We start from the raw sequence: 17095 nt of genomic DNA, 5'->3' as shown, positions 1-17095 counted from the left end.
TCCCCTGTTCTCAGGACTCTCCCAGCCCTCACATCCCCTGTTCTCAGACCCCTCCCAGCCCTCACATCCCCTGTTCTCAGACCCCTCCCAGCCCTGACATCCCCTGTTCTCAGACCCCTCCCAGCCCTGACATTTCATGCTCTAAGGGAGTTGAACCAGAGGACCTCTCGGGGCCTTTCCAGCTCTATTTCTCCTCCAGTCCCATGACAAGACCATGAAGAAAAAACCAGCCCATGGCTCCCATAGTTGCAAACTTTGAGAGCTGAGAAGGAACAGACAGGTTCTCTCCTAACCCTGCCCATCCAGCCCTTTCCTGGCAATGGGGAGCTGGCCCAGGGCCTAGGAGGTGGTGGCCGGCGGCCCTTGGAGGGGGTGAGTGGGGAGAGACCTTGAGCCTTCTGGCCTAAGCCTGGACACCTCCGGACGCCCACGGGCATGGGGAGAGGAGGAGGATCGTGTATCTTAGCCCTGGCCTTCACCCCCATAGCGCTGGCCTTACCTTTGCCTTCCAGAGCAGCAGGCCTGTTCCCAGGATGCTCAGCGCGCCCAGGAGGCTGGTGAAGAAGCAGAGGAGAAGCTTCTTGGAGCCCTCTGGGGGTTCTTTATATCCGGCATCTGTGAGGACACAGGAGCAGGAGACAAGGCTGAGCAGAGCTGGTGTTTCTGCACTGGCAGCGTCCTGGAGGCCTCAAGCATCCTTTAAGACCAGCCCAGGGAGGGGGCAGGGGAGCCCGAAGAGGCCTGTCTATGGGTGCTGTTTTATGGTGAGCAATCGAGAGCCTTGATCTGGAGCTCAAGAGCTTTGGAAAGGAGGAAGGATGTGTCCAAAGCGACCGGATTCTGCTGGGCCTTCAGTCCAGGTGCTCAGCAATGGAGTGGGAGAAGGGGAATCAGGGGGTGTCGGCTCAAAACTAGTGACCCTGGGCCAGCAATGAAGAGCAGGGGTTGGGCTCTGTCCAGGGCAGAATCCAGGGTTCTAGAGTCCTGCCTCCTGCCTTCTCCATGGCAGCCTCCCAATGTCAAGGCTTCCAGGTGAAGCTTATTACAGTTGGAGACTGAAAGACCCAAGTTCAAATTCTCCTTCCTGCCACCCTTACTGGGTGGCCCCGGGCAGGTCACTGCACATCTCTGTGCTCTGGGGCATGTGCCTGGGGAAGGCTGCCCTTCTAGGGAGCACTGGGGCAGAGCCCAAGTCCCATCTGAAACCTTCCACAATCCTCTGAGGAAGGAGCTGGGGTGGGGGGAGGTATGAATCCCATTCTATGGAGGAGAAAGTCATTCAGCTCCATTCAATGACCTAGGAGGTAGCATTGGAATACAGGTTTTTCCCTTGATGCTTTTGGAGCCCAGGTGGAGAGGTAGGGCATGATAGTTCACTCAGGCCACTCTGGGATGCCCCTCTTGACCCCTGAAGCAAAATCACCCCATCTACAATTTCTTTGGCACCTTCAAGTTCATAAAACACCCTCCTCATGCCCAGGAGTGAGGTCTAGGTTTGGAGCCAAGGGCCCTGGGTTCAAGCTCAGCCACAGACCACCTTGGACCTCAGTTTCCCTCTCTGTAAAGGGAGAGTGGTAGACTAGATCAGCTCTAAGGTCCTTCCCACAGCCCTGCATCTCTGCTCTCTCCACTCCAGGAGAAGCTAAAGCTTGGCCAAGACAACTTACCTAGGACCAGGATAAAGGTCCCGCTGCCCTTCTCTTTGTGAGAAGGCCAGTCCACCTGGCAGTAATAGGTGCCGGTAGCCGAAGCATCATGCAGAGACGTCAGGCTGAATAAGCATATCTCAGTGTGGGTCTTGTTCTCGACTCCTGGGGTCCTAGGGCAGCTGGCCTCGATGGGGGGGCTCTTCGTGCCATGGAGGTCAATGTAATAGTAACTGAACTTATAGTTCGTGAAGGCCGAGGTGTAAAGGTAGCTGACCTCACAAGCCAAGTGAAGGCGATGGTTGGCCAAAGTCACCAGGATCGGGTCTCTGAGCTGCCTCAGTTGCTGGCCTCCTGTGGGAAAGGAGGAGGAGAGAAGGGAAGAGCCATGAGGGGGAATTCCCGAGTCTAGAAGGGCCCGGGGCCCGGACCTCTGCCCCTACTGCAGCCCAGGGAGCTGAGAGGGCAGGCCCTCCCTTCCCCTAGCTATCTGCTTCGGACCCAAGAGGAATGTCGGATCAGCAGCACAAGTGAGGTTGCCCATTGGAAGCTCCCCCACCATGGCAGGGAATGGAGCTTCTCATCAATAAAGATGAACGATGATTCTGCCACCAGTGGTGTGCAAAGACCCTTCAGCAATACAGATGGCAACCCCTCTGTGGCCTAAGTGCTCATATGTCTGTGCCTGTCATCATTCAGTCATTTCACTTGTGTCTGACTTGTTGTGACCCCTTTTGGGGATTTCCCACAGACATTCCAGAGTGGTTTGTACCATTTCCTTCTCCAGCTCATTTTTACAGAAGAGGAAACTGAGGCAAACAGGGTGAGGTGACTTGCCCAGGGTCACACAGCTAACAAGTGTATGAAGTAGAATTAGAATGACCAAGCCTGGTTCTGAAGCAGGGCAGGGAGGGGGCATCTCCTCTTGCTTCTTGGCAGAGGGGGGACACACTGCATACAACATCAGACTTTCAATATGTTGCTAGTTTTGCAAATAGCTTCCCCCCCCTCTTCTAATAGTTTCATTTTCTTTCTTTTTTCAAAATTTTTTTTGCTTTTTGGAGGGGGGAAGGTAGGGAAATTGGGGTTAAGTGACTTGCCCAAGGTCACATGGCTGGTAAGTGTTAAGTGACTGAGGTCAGATTTGAACTCAGGTCCTCCTGACTCCAGGGCCGGCGCTCTATTCACTGAGCCACCTAGCTGCCCCCTTCCCCCCTCTTTTTTATTCCTTGTTCTAAGGGACAGGTTTCTGAGAAGAAGAGAGGCATATAGTCAGGAAGTTAGTGATATAAGAACAAAATGTATCCATAAAAATGTGTTTTAAAAATAGATAAAAGTAATCAACAGCAAAAAAAATCCCTGTGCCTCAGTTTCCCCCTCTATAAAATTAAGGTCTTGGACTAACTGACTTCAAAGGCTCTTCTAGTTCTAAATCCTGTGGTGCTAGGAGAGCCACTTTGGGCAAGTTACTTCACCTCTATGGGCCTCAGTTTCCCCATCTGTAAAGGGAGGGGATTGGACTCTGGGACCTCTGAGGACCCTTCCACCTGTGGCAACAGGATCCTCTGAGCCGCTGGGATGAATTCTGACTTAGACGATGCCTTCGATGTTTTCAAATTTCTTTTCATTCAGCCCTTCCAAAGAAATAAGGGGATGGGTGAGATCTTCTCACCAACAGATGAACAGCAGGTCTCTTTGGGACTGGACCCAGCCCCCCAGTTATTCTGCTTTGGCAAAGAAACTGCAACTCACCTTCCTGGAACCTGACCCCATGAGACCCTGAGGTGTCCTGTGGAAGTGGATGAGATTGGTTGCTGTAATTAATCTGGTCTTTAAGATTTGGGGGAAATCTATAAAAAAAAAAACCCAGCTTCTGCTGTCCCCAGGTCCTTCCTGAAGTCATTATTTTAAGGCCACCAGGTCAGAAGCATGTAAATTCATGATCTGGGCTCAGGGCTCCTGCTGCTTGCAGTGCTGGGGCAGAGATGACCTTGGCTCTTTGATGCATCGGCAAGGGCTCCAAAATGTCAAGGGATGGGATGTTATCTGATGGATTCAATCAATACTGACAGCCCATCTGGGGAAGTCAGGCCCCAAATCAGTTTTTTTAAAGTTTCCCGCTCACGATGCTGGTGTGTGGGGGCTGTGCTTATGTTGGGGGCTGGGTGACTGGAGCTGGGGGCAGCTCGATTTCACAAAGACCACCTGGATGAGGGTTACCAGGGTGCTAGAGTATTGGGATACTGGAGTGTCAGGGCGCTGGAGTATTGGGGTACTAGAGTGCTAGGGTGGCAGGGTACTAGAGTACTGAGGTACTAGAGTCCTGGGGTACTAGAACACTGGGTGTTAGAGTACTGGGATACTGGAGTATCAGGGTGCTGAAGTATTGGGGTAATAGGGTACTGGAGTGCTGGGGTGCTAAGGTGGCAGGGTGCTAGAGTACTGAGGTACTAGAGTGCTGGGATAATAGGGAACTAGAACATTAAGGTACTAGGGTGCTGGAGTACTGAGGTACTGGGTTACTGGAGGAGCAGAACTGTGTTAAAGTCCCAGTCTGTCACTTCTTGGTCACGTGACCTAGATCTAGGCTTTTCTGGGCCTCAGTCTCCTTGTCCAAAATCTAAGGAGTTGGACCCGGTGACTTCTGTGTTGACTCCCAGCTCTAAATCTGAGATCCTTTGACCTGGGTTCAAATCCTGGTTCCAAATACTGGCTCCATGCCTTCCTGACCCTCTAGCTTAGAGCAACTTACATTTTCTCTCTGTGCCTCAGTTTCCTCCTCCATACAAAGAGAGGCTTTGGATTGATGGATCTGAAAGTCACAGATTAATCTAGGCCTTTGGCTTAACTCTTGATCTTTGTGACTGCTCAGATCAAAGCTCCCTCCTCAGCCATCACTTGTGTGGTCTCTCCCTAGCCCAATGTTGGCTCCTTGAGAACAGGAACAGCCTTGATGAAGTCTTGCTGATTGATTGACTAGGAATAATAGAATTTAGAGCTAGGAACCACCTTAGATCAGTTAGCTAATAATTTTCATTTTACAGATGAGGAAACTGGGGGCCAGAAAGGGGAAAAGGCTTGGCCAAAGTCACAGCAATATTGGAGGTAAAGCCAACATCCAAACTCGCTTCTTCCGACTTTTAGGCTAACAATCATTAAACAAAGAATTGATGAAATGCCTGCCAAGTGTCTGGTGCTGGAAGATAGATATGAAGACAGAAATGAAACAATTCCTGCCCTCGATCAGCTTCTGTTCCACTGGAGGAGACGCATGTGCATGTGTACATAGGCTCAAAATGAATAAATTCTTGGGCTAAGGACTCACTATTTGATCCACACAACTGGGAAAAGTGGAAAATGGTCTGGCGAAAGTTAGGTAGAGACTAGTGTCTCACATCATATACCCAGATGAGCTCCAAATGCATACATGACTTCACTTTAAAAGGGCTCATCATAAGCAATGGAGGATAATGGTGAGGGAAGAATGAAGGATGGGTCCAAGGCTCCTAACCTGGGTGATGGGAAAATGGTGGCGCTCTGGACAGAAGCAGGAAAGTTTGAGGGAGGGGCTTATTGGTGTGATGGGGTGGAGGTGGGGGATAATGTGGCCGGGCTGAATTTGAGAAGCCTGTAGGATCTCTAGGCAAAGATGGCCAGCAAGCACCTGATAGCCTGGGACTGACAGAGCTGCGGACATCAGCTTGGGAATCATAAGTGCTTGGATCTGAAGCTGGAAGGGATCTCAGAGGCCATGGAGCCCAGGTCTTCCATTCTGTGGGAAGAAACAGCTTCAGGGAAGTTAAATGACTTGTCCAGAGGGAGTAAACTTTAGGAGCAAGGTTTGAGCCCAGGCATTCTGGACTGTGAGCTGTGCCCTGTCCCCCACATAGGGCAGGCACCCCAGCCTACTTGAGACAGCATGTAACAAGCAAGTCAGCCTAACCATCCCCCACCCCATCTCCCCTCAGCCCTTCACCCTGGGAATAACAACATTAAAAAAATATCCATGTGCCATGTGGCTGCCTCCTAAGGACTAGGGGACTTTTCCTGAAACCTTCCAACACCTGTGGTGCACAGAAAAGTGTAAGGAGAAAAGAGGAAAGGGCCCAGGAGAGAGTCTTGGGGCAAACTCTCACTCAGAGGGGAGGGGAAGGAAGCTGACCCCACAAAAAGAGACCGCGTGGACAGACAGGCAGGAGGAGAACAAGGAGAGGGTAATAGTCTAAAAAAAAAAACAACCCAACCCAGAGAGAAGAAAATAGCCAGGAGGAGGGTGGTCAACCCACCTCCTGGAGAGAGAGGTCCGGGAGAGTGAGGGGTGAGAAAGGACGGCTCGATTGGGTAGCTAAGAGCCCTGGGATAACCTCCGAGAAGGCAATTTCAGGTGATGAATGGGAAGGCAAAGTCAAGGGTGGAGAAGTGTGTGGGAGGCAATGTTCAGACGCACAAGGAGATGCCTCTTTCTAGGATTCTGGCTGTGAAGGAAGGGGAGGAGAGAGACCTGTAAGAAGGCGGCTGGAGGAGCAAGGGAAGGGCTTTTAAGGACGGGGGAGGGCTGCGTGTGTCTGTGAGCAGCAGGGAAGGAGCCGCGGATGAAGAGAAAGGACGATGGGGACCGTAAGGAAAGCCAGCTCTCCCTATTAATATAAGCCACCTACCCAGAGACCTACCGCATAACAGAACGCACAAGAGACGCACTCATTCTGTCCACTCCAATTAAGTGGATCGAGCAGCACAGGCCTGCTGCTACAGTAAGAGCTCCATAAATGCTTGTTTGCTCCCTTTACTTTGGGGGCTGGCAGAACTTCTTCCCGGAGGCTGCTGTGCAGTCGGCAATGCGGCGATTGTCACCCCATTTTACAGATGAGGAAAGTGAAGTCGACATTTGGCGCAGCCAGGGCAATGAGATAGAGCGCTTGAAGGGGGCTCGGACATGCTTTTTAACCACAAGAAACCAGTAAGTGACGGAGGCTGCGGTGTTCATTTTGCATACCTTCTCTGTGTCAACGAGCCTGCATCAAGTACCTACTACGTGCTAGCGCTCAGCTAAGCGCTATAGGCACAAAGAAAAGCCTGCGCTCAAGCAGCTCCCTTGAGGGGCGAGAACAAACTACGGACGGCTAAGCAGTACAGAGAGCCCCTAGCACTGAGGGGGATCGGGAAGGCAGAGCTCGGAGACAAGAAGCAGGAGAGAATTCCAGACATGGGAGACAACCGGGAACAATGCAGAGTGCATCTTCCACCTCCCCCACTAGAGTGGAAGCGCCTTGAAGGCAGGGCTCTTTCTTGGTTTTTGTGCTTGAATCTCCAGGATCAAGCACAATGCCTAGCATACTGTACTTAGTAAAGGCTTGTTGAGCGGAAATTAGTAAGCTCACAATTCCTTATACATGTTTCTTTCTAGTTTTTATGCATATGGAAACATTTGTTGAGAATTGATCATTGGCAGCCTAGAGTGAGGAATACTTGCCTTCAAACCCAGCCCTAGACACTTAATAGCTGTGTGACCCTAAGCAAGTCACTTAACCTCTGTTTTCCTCAGTTTCCTCATCTCCAAAATGGAGATAATATGAGCGCCTATCTCCCAGTTATTCAACTGGAAAATAATAATTGTAGTACATGGTAAATTCTATATAAATGTTAGCTATTATTATTGAAAAATTAATGATAAAAAAGTTTTAAAAAACACATCAGACTTTGGATTCGAACTCAGACCTCCTGATTCCAAGACAAAGTGCTGTGTGACATGATGTAGCAGTCAGCACTATAAAGTCGTAGAGAGAGCTTGGGATATTATGTTCCAGAAGACAAAGGTTATATAGGCTCACCACTGAGAAAAGCTTACTCTGCAAAATTGAGTCAAATCCTATAAGGAATTTGTCCCTGTAAGGGACTTCCAAGCATTCCTCATAAAAAGAACCGAACTGGAGAGAAACTTAGAAGTACAAATACAGGTATCAAGAGAAACACAAAGAGGTGAATACGAGGGATCATCCTAACATGGGAAGATGGTTCATGTGTCCTCTAAGAACCTAGTTCTAATCAGGCATCAGAGTGGGAGTCTAATTAGACAGAAGGCCTGGGACTGATTCTATTATGTTCTGACAATCTTAAAAGAGGGATGGAAAGGGAGGAGAAATGAGAGAAAGGATGGGGGAAATTGGTTAATTAAATTTAAATTAAGTTAAATGGGGATGGCTGACCCTTGAACCTTGCTTTCATCTGAATTTGTGAAAAGAAGGAGGAATACATGGGTGTGTATGCTCATACACACACACACCTCCAAAGAAAGAACGGATAGAGTCTGAATGCAGATCTTGAATCAATCCAGATTCTTGAAAATGATTACTTGGAGTTCCATGTCCCACCAAAGGGACACACACACACACACACACACACACAGAGTTGGCTACAGAAATACATTTCACCAAACATGGAAATGTGAGGCAAAGGAGAGAAGGGAGATGGAAAATAAGGAGGATAGAATAAGGGAGAGATTCATCTTAAACAAGATAAACTCTAACGATGTACAAAAATATTTATAGCAGCTCTTTTTGCAGTGGATGAGGACTGGAAACTGAAGGGATGCCCATCCATTTGGGAATGACTGAACAAGTTGTGGTATAGGATGTAACGGAATACTATTATGCCATAAGAAATGATGAGCAGGATGCTCAGAAAAACCCAGAAAGACTTACACGAACTGATGCATAGTGAAGTGAGAAGAAGCAGAACTTTGGATGCAGTAACAGGAACATTATATAATGACCAACTGTAAATGACTCAGGTATTTTCAGCAATACAGAGGTCCAAGACCATTCCAAAGGACTCATGATGAGAAATGCTCTCTACTTCCAGAGAAAGAACTGAGGGGATCTGAATGCAGATTGAAGCAGAATTTTTAGCTTTATTTTCCTTGGGTTTGTTTTATCTGTGTTTTCTTTCACAACATGATTAATATGGAAATATGTTTTGCATGACTGCACATATATAACCTATATCAAATGGCTTATCTTCTTAAGAAGGGGAGAGGGAAAGGAGGGAGGGAGAGAATTTGGAACTAAAAAGATTTTACAGCAATGTTAAAATTGCTTTTACATGTAATTGGAAAAAAAAACAAAATATAAAAAATAAATGATGAATGGAGTGGTTTCAGGAAACCTGGAAAGACTTGTATGGACGGATGCAGAGTGAAGTGGGCAGAGCCAGAAGAATAATTGTGTGTGTATGTGCATACACACACACACACACACACACATACAACCAATAAAAGCTAACCCCTGAAAGGCTTGGGATCTCTGATCAGTCTAATGACTAATCAGGATTCTGGAGGACTCACTCGTACAGCCCACCTCCTGGGAGAGCTGATAAATAGGAAAAATACTCAGGGGGCAGATTGAGACATTTCAGGTTGGGGTTTTTTTTTGACACAACCAAGCTGGGAATTTGTTTTGCTTAATGATACATGTTTGTAACAGGGGTTTTGCTGTTCTTTCTTTCCCCATGGAGATTGGAGGGAATTGGGAGGGAGATAAAGGTGAATTTTCACCAATTACAAAAATTATAATTTTGAAAAAGAACAAACTTAAAAAAAAAGAAAAGGTGCTATATGAGGTCAGGGGGTGAGGGTGGTGGCAAGTAGGGGAAAGTTGACACCAGAAGAAATCAAAATGGGGTGACAGGTCAGGCTGGGGTGGGGGAGATACCCAACAGGGCTGTATCTTCTGGCAAATATCTGGACCTGTACTACAGGGATTATGGGAAAGACAAAGTCCAGTCCTCCAGCTTAGGTCTGTGATCCTGGAGTCGTGTCTGAGGGTCCAGGCCCCTTAAGGGTTCTCTGTAACCTTGCTTTGTTTCCAGACCTTGTGCAAGAGAAATTTCTCCAATTGCATTAACTCTTGGTGCAATGGGGGAAACGGCAGTCTGCTTTTATTTACAGGAGGAGACGGTTATGAAATCCCTTGCTCAGGATGGGGGCCAGCAGAGGAGAGCAAAGCCAGAAACTCCAGGCCCTCTTATCATCTGCCCCAGGACAGCCTCAAGAAAGTGTTAATGGGAAACACACCAATTCTGAGCAGTGTGAGCTTAGAATCACATTCCAAGCCAAAAAGAAACACTGACTGTTGTATCCCAGAGACACTCTGACCCCCTAAAAGTTGGACTGGAGTTTCCTGGAGCATGGGTCCGAGGACCTGCGGGTGCTCCTTCTGCTGGATCACATAAACTCCTGGCATCTGTAGTCAGAGAAACTAACCTCCAGTCCCACGCTTGATGTCACCGCCTCTGTGACCTTGGGCATGTTATTAAACCTTCCCTGGGTCTCGGGTTTCTCATCTGTCAAGTGAAGGGGTTGGAGGAGAAGGCTTCTGAGTTAATCTCAGATCCTAAGGTGAACAAAGACCCAGAAAGGGAGGTAGGGGGGTGAAGGAACTGGATGAAAACAACTTTGATGTGATAGAAAAGGAGAAGGTAGCAGACAAAAGGCAATACTCACCTCCCGGCTGAAGGGTCCATGGGAGTAGAATGAGACCAAGGACTCTGAAGGCCATGCTGGACTGGAGGAGGAGGAGGAGGAGGAAGAGGAGGAGGAGGAGGAGGAGGAGGAGCTCTCTTTCCCAAAAGAGGCTGCTCTGAGACAGTCGGTGTCTCTGTGGTTTAGTCAAGTTTCTTGCCTTCCTCTTTAGGTACTAAAGGATAGAGAGGCCCCACAGATTGCCTCTTTCAGTGAGCCAGAGTTCCCCTTATCTCCCAGCTAGTCTCCTTCCTGCTTGCTGTTCTTACTTACAAAGAGTCTGCTCCAGAGGACTAACAATCCATTGTCAGTCAACAGATCTGGGATCGCACCAATGGGGGCTCATTATACCAGGATGGATGGTAATCCCATCTACCTCTCCTTATCCTATGCGACCCATGTCCTTTCCTTCCTCCTATTCTCCTAAATCATCCTTCATAACAAGGAATGTGTAATTTTTGTAATTTTACACCTCTCACCTAACAGTGAGCCTGACATACAGTAGATGTAAGCTCCTTCAGGGGAGGCACTATATCATTCTTGTCTTTGTACACTCCATACCTAGAAACACACCCAGCACACAGCAAGTGCATAATAAATGCTTCTTGGCCTTTTACCACCACTGGCTGTCCTCCACTCGATAACAGTATCTGCCCCCTCATTTTCTGGTTGATGAGGCATCTCGTGGCTCAGGCCACCCTCAAGTGACACTGGCTGACCTCAGAGGTTTTTTCCTGCTCAAAGATTCTGTAACTCATGTACTATGGAGAAAGCTCCAAGCATAAATTAGAGGGATTCAGAACCCCTTTATTAAGTCCAGCTTCCTTTTTTTTTATAGAGGATGAGGCAAAGGTCCAAAGGGAGGGAGGGGGGTGACTCTAGAATCCGGCAGCCCCCAGCAAGTGAGGGAGCAAAGAAGAATAAGAAGGACCTGACCTCAGGTTACGTCCTCATATAACTTGTCAGAGCTGGGAGGAACCTCACATATGGTCTCTCACCCAACCCCCTCCTCTGACAGATGAGGAAACTGGAGCCCTGTGAGGGGAAGTCACTTGCCCAAGGTCCTTCTTGAATCAATCTCGATTCTTTTTTTTTTTTGCCTTTTGGAGGTCAATTGGGGTTAAGTAACTTGCCCAAGGTTACACGGCTAGTATTTTTGTGTGGGTGTTAAGTGTCTCAGGCCAGAACCGAACTCTGGTTCTCCCGACTCCAAGGCTGGGCACTTTACTCACTGTGCCACCTAGCCGCCCCATCAATCTCAATTCTTGAAAAAGTTTACTTGGAGTTAATTTGTTCCCATCAAAGGAACAGGCCAGGCCCAAGTTCCTTCTGAGATCTGTCCAGTTACCTCAATGATTTCCCCTTTTCAGTAAAAACCTTTGCTTCTCCACGCAAAATCTACTCACCATGCTTCGGTACAAAATCCATATTCAGGATATTTTGGGACTTTTCAAGACCGGGCCAATGAGTGGGTGGGAACAATGGAATCCTGGGATAGCCTGAAAGGCCTGGGTGTGAAGGAGTGGTCTCTTCCTGGGCTCTCACTTGGTAGTGGCTTAGAACTACTTTCTTGGACACAAGAAATGACCTAACCAGGCCCCAAATTCTTCTTTCTCCCCCTTTTCCCCACTTAATAGTATTTTAATTTTATTTTATTTTCAACATTCACTTTTATAAGATTTTGAGTTCCAAATTTTTCTCCCTCCCTCCTCCCCAAGACATCAAGCAATCTGAAATGGGTTATACATGTACAATTGTATTAACTATATTCCCACATTATTCATGCTGTGAAAGAAGAATCAGAACAAAAGAGAAAAACCACGAGAAAGAAAAAGAAAACATAAGTGAAAATAGTCTGCTTCAATCTGCTTTCAGACTCCATAGTCCTTTCTCTGGATGTGGATGGCATTTTCCATCATGAGTCTTTTGGAATTGTCTTGAATCGTTGTATTGCTGAGAAGGGCTATCTATCAAAGTTCTCATTGTTCAATGTTGCTGATGTTCTCCTGGTTCTGCTCATTTCACTCAGCATCAGTTCATGTTAAGTCTTTCCAGGTTCTTCTGAAATCCACCTGCTCATCATTTCTTATAACACAATAGTATTCCATTACATTCATATACCACAACTTGTTCAGCCATTCCCCAATTGATGGGCATCCCCTCAATTTCCAATTCTTTATCACCACAAAAAAGAGCACCTATAAATAATTTTGTACATGTGGGTCCTTTTCCCTTTTTTATGATCTCTTTGGGATACAGACCTAGTAGTGGTAATGCTGGGTCAAAGGGTATGCACAGTTTTGTAGCCCTTTGGGCATAGTTCCAAATTGCTCTCCAGAATGGTTGGATCAGTTGACAACTCTACCAACAAAGAATCAGTGTTCCAATTTTCCCACATCTTCTCTGACATTTGTCATTTTCCTGTTTTGTCTTGTTAGCCAGTCTGATAGGTGTGAGGTGGTATCAGAGAATTGTTTTAATTTGTGCCAAATCCTTCTTGCCCGCTTACATATCCAGACCAGTAAGCACCCCACTAGTTATTTCTGCTCTCTTGGATGTAAAGCAGGCATGGCCTCCTTCCCCTCTTAGTTTGAAATGATCCTCTTAGTTTCAGGACTATTAGTCATTTATTCAATAAATTCATTCAAATAAACTCATTCAGCATCTATTATGTTGGGAGCACTGTGCTTAGGGCTGAGGGGAGGAGGAATGGAACATTTATATTAAACTTAGTCCCTGTCCTCATGGAGCTTACAATTTAGTAGCGAGATAAAAAGGAACAGAGAAAACTATTCTATATAATAATAATAATAATAATAATATCACCATCTTATTATTATTAGCTATGATTATTTTGACTGTGCCTTTATATACAAATGAAATATGAAACCATTGTGTAGATGCCTTTATATTCAAATAAGACATAAGCACTTTGGGGGCAGGGACTATCATTTTGGTAACTGTATGCCCCATTGTGCCTGGCTATCTCCTTGCTGGGTGTGGGGTATGGTGCCTGCTTAATAAATACTTCTTGGATTGACTGATAAGTGGGCTAGAGGGAGGGCAAACAAAAGCTCCCCCGGGAAGATCAAGAGGGAAGACTTTTACTGCCTGGGAAGAAATAATTGGGGCAGTTTTCCTGCGGAGGTAGCATGTGAGTTGGGCTATAAAGGTTGGGGTGGGGGGAGGAATTGAACAGGTAAAGAGGGAAAGGGAGGGGTTTCTGGAGCTATGTCTGATTATTCATTAGGAATCCAGAGGTAAGGGACAAGAAACCAAAGTGTTAGAAGAAGATTGTGAATGTGGAGTCAGGGGAGCTGAGCTCAACTTCTAGTTGTGTGGCCCTGGACCAGTCACTTTACTTTCCTGGGCTTCAGGGTCTTCACATATAAAGTGAGAAGGCTAGGGTAGGTGACTTCTAAGGTCCCTTTTAACCCCGTGATTCCATGGTTCAGCCCCACCTGCAGCCATGGACAGCTCCTCATTGACCTAACTGATGCTTCTGGCTGGGCTGACAGCTGGACCCCATGAGAAGAGCTCCTCATGGGGCCCAGTTGTGCCGGGCTCCCTTGGCTGTTTTCTTGTTGGTTACAGGCACAAAGCCCCTCTATGTGTGAGGACCTGTCAGCAAAGCCGGGAAAGGAGCTGATTGGAATCACATTTCTGATGCTGGCTCTTAGAGTAACAGTCATGCTAATTCCTACTGGGACCAGGTCCAGCCACAGATACCGCCACAGTGTGATGTCAGGTGAATTTGTTGGCTGTCCAGGGACTCGAGACCAGGGGACTTCAGACAGCTTCAACCAGAGCAGGTGAGGAATGGTGTAGGGTGGTCAGAGACCTAAGAAGTAGAAATGAAGCACAACCTGGAAGACAAGACTTGGTCCCAAAGCCCCGGTCTTAGATAGGGGCTCAGCTGGCCATCTCGAGCTCATGGGCATTTGCTACAAGTCAGTTCCTTAGTTCCTATTCAGATTTTGAAAGGGTAAGGCAATGTAGCTCAGTGGGCTTGGCCTGAGGAAGACCTGAGTTCAGATCCCACCTCTGGTCTCACTGCTATGCATATACGCCAGGGAGGTCAAAGACAGTATGGCAATGGTAAGAGGCTGACATGCTGATCAGGCTTGTCTACTCTGCTTTGCCCCTTGGGCGGGTCTGCTCCTCCATTCTGAGAAATAGCATTAAAGTAGCTGTATGACCCTAGATAAGTCATTTAACCTCTTTGTGCCTCAGTTACCCAGCTGTAAATTGAGGGGTTGGACAAATTGGTCTCAGAGGTCCCTTCCAGTTCAAAAGATATATCTATGTGTGACCTTTGAAAAGTCACTTAAAATGTCAAGGTCTCAGTTTCCTTGTCTGTGAAATGAGATTAGACTTGAGACAACCTCTGTCAGCTTTAAATCTCAGCTTTAACTTTCTCATCTGTAAAATGGAAATCATAGTAGGATCTCCTTCACAGGGTTGTTGTGAGAATCAGACGATATCATATGTAAGGTTTGCAAACCTTAAAATACTTTAGAGATGCTATCTTGTTACTGATATTATTTGTTTTATTATAATCACCACATTTAGTCCCAAAGAAAAGATGAGAAAATATACCTCCTTTCCTTCTTGGCAAAGGGGGTCTATGGGTGTGGAACACAGCACATACTTGTCAGACACGATTGATATGTTGATTAGCTTTGCTGGACTTCCCCCCCCCCCTTTCTCTTGGTGACAGTAAGGGGAGGGATCTATCTGGTAATGTAGGTGATATAAAAACCAAAAATATTAACGAAAATTTAAAAATCAACCAACCCCCCCAAACCACCTTGGGGGAGGGGGCGCAGCCCCGGGCAAGTAAGCCTCAGTCTTCACATCTGCAGGGGGTGGCGATGATATCCATGGCCCCTCTCTCCCTGGATGTTTTGTTAGTGCCTTGCCAACCTCAGAGCCCTCTAGCCATGACTGTCATCATTATTTGAGAGCAGGTCCATTCCTCACTCCTCTGAGCCCTCTACACAAGGGTTAGGCTAAGGGTCTGGCCACCTTCCAGTCCTGAGGCTCTCCAGCTCCAAGTGAAGGGAAGCCTGGCTGGGTGGGATGCGGGACACAGTCAGTAAGGGATGATCGATGAAGAAAGGGTGGGTTTTTTCCCTAGCTCCCTTTGGGGCTGGGGTGGGGGGAGGGAGCCACAGGGATATTTATCGTTGGTCCCTCACAATGATAGATGACGGCACATGTCTCGGGGAGATATGGATAATCTGTTTCATGCTGTTCCTGCAATCCTCAGGGGGGCCATCTGTCTCACTGCCTCGATACCATGGTGATAGACATCGAAGGAATAAATGCCTGGAGAAGCAGGGAGGGGAATCGCCAGCCTAGCTGCCTGTCTGGGAGGCTCTTCAGGGTCCCTCCTGTCAGGGCGGATGAGCTGGAAAGGGGCCAGAGGGGAATGAGCAGGGAGGTGAGAGATGGGGGACTCCAGTGTGGGAGAGGGCTGGCTGGCCACTGGGGGATGTGGAGCCCGGAGAGGCGGCAGAACACATGAACGCAGGAGAGCTGGCTTCAAGTATCCAAAAGGCTGATGCCTTTCAGAGACAGGGATTAGCCTTGGTCTGCCTGACCCCAGAAGGGACAACCAAGAATAATGGGGAGTGGGGTGGAAAGATCTCTCACCCCGGCTGGACTTGGCATCCTTCAAACTCCCATGCCCAACAAAGACGTTTTGACTGAGTTTTGTGGGATGTCAGATCTGGGAAGAATCTTAGAACGTGGAATGTCAGAGCTTGGAAAGGACCTGAGAACCTTGAAGGTTGGAAATGGGGGGGGAACCATAGAACAGAAAATGTCAGAGCTGGAAGAGCTCTTAGGACATAGCATTTATTAAGCACTTACCATGTTCTAGCTATTGTGCTAAGCCTTGGGGAAAAAATACAACCCAAAAGGAAGAGCCCGCTGATGAAGAATGTTCTAGTCCAACAGTTCTCCAAGTATGGCCCAAGAACCTCTGGTCCCGCCCCTCGCATTTCAGAGGATCTTCAAGGCCCAAACCATTTTCATAATCATACCAAGGCATTTTAACGTTCTCTGCCCTTTTCCAATCACATATCTGTGTGAAGCCAGATTTTCTTCACGTATTTCAACCAAAACAACCCAAATGCAACAGATTGAACACAGAAACAGAGAGAAGCATCCAGCTGTCCCCTATTAAGCCACACATTAAAGGGATCTGCAAAAATGCAGAAAAAAAATGCCACGCTTCTCACTGATTTTTTTGTTTTGGAAAAGTCTTTTTTTTTCATAAAAATGTTATTTATGTTAGCATGCAATAGGTTTAGTGTTGTTATTTTATGAAATAAATATTTTAAATGTTCTCACTTTTAATGTCCAATTCAGTCCATTTGAATAGAATAACGCCAAACAAAACCTCTCTGGGGTCCTTCCCCAAGCAGAGGAGAGCCCATCCTAGGCCAGCCCCTTGAGCACTGGGGCTGGGCCAGCTTGCCCCCTGGGAAGGAGTTCTCTTGCCTCTCTGCCATCCTGGGAGCCCAAGCTGCCTCAGCTCTGGAGGGATGCGGGCATCCTGGCACTTGGGCTTATCTGAGCACTGACGGGGCATCAGGGGCAGGCCCTGCGGGTGGGCGGGGTTTCTCACTCTCTCATCTTTCTGTGCCTGAGTGCACCCTGTTGAGCTGTTTACTGAGGCCCTTGGGTCCCAGGGCCGACCTCCTGCTACAGAGGATGTTATCAGCAGCACAGCCACAAAGGCCCTCCTCTAGAAACACTCCTACCCTGCAGCCCAAATCCCCTTGTGCGTGCACACACACATATGCACACGCATGCACACACATGTACATGCACATACACACAAGCACATATGCGCACATGTGTGCTCACACACACACCTGCTGGTTTTTCCTGGGGCCTGATGCCCTGATTCATGGAAAGAACC

The 17095-nt window shown here is 47.6% G+C and overlaps 3 protein-coding genes across 4 annotated transcripts in view; all 3 read right to left on the bottom strand.

Moving 5' to 3' along the window:
* The window catches only part of NFAM1 (NFAT activating protein with ITAM motif 1), a 20081-nt gene extending 9866 nt beyond the window's left edge, over positions 1-10215 (bottom strand). For both annotated transcript variants that reach the window (XM_069081968.1, XM_069081967.1), the window contains exons 1-3: positions 10144-10215; positions 1668-2000; positions 500-615 (exon numbers count right to left, since the gene is read on the bottom strand). In XM_069081968.1, coding sequence (XP_068938069.1) covers positions 500-615; positions 1668-2000; positions 10144-10198 — 504 coding nt within the window. In that variant the 5' untranslated portion in view covers positions 10199-10215. The remainder of the gene's footprint in view (positions 1-499; positions 616-1667; positions 2001-10143) is intronic.
* NAGA (alpha-N-acetylgalactosaminidase) overlaps positions 1-17095 on the bottom strand; it is a 321568-nt gene that overhangs the window by 257761 nt on the left and 46712 nt on the right. The gene's annotated exons all lie outside the window — the stretch shown is intronic.
* Positions 1-17095, bottom strand: part of NDUFA6 (NADH:ubiquinone oxidoreductase subunit A6) — a 303722-nt gene that overhangs the window by 239915 nt on the left and 46712 nt on the right. The window lies entirely within an intron of this gene.

This window comes from Petaurus breviceps, unplaced genomic scaffold (assembly GCF_028583685.1).
Source record: "Petaurus breviceps papuanus isolate PSGF00001 unplaced genomic scaffold, PetGlider_PUasm1.0 156, whole genome shotgun sequence".
Taxonomy (NCBI): domain Eukaryota; kingdom Metazoa; phylum Chordata; class Mammalia; order Diprotodontia; family Petauridae; genus Petaurus; species Petaurus breviceps.
Note: the sequence above shows the minus strand (reverse complement) of the source record. Positions and strands in the feature narration are given on the sequence as shown.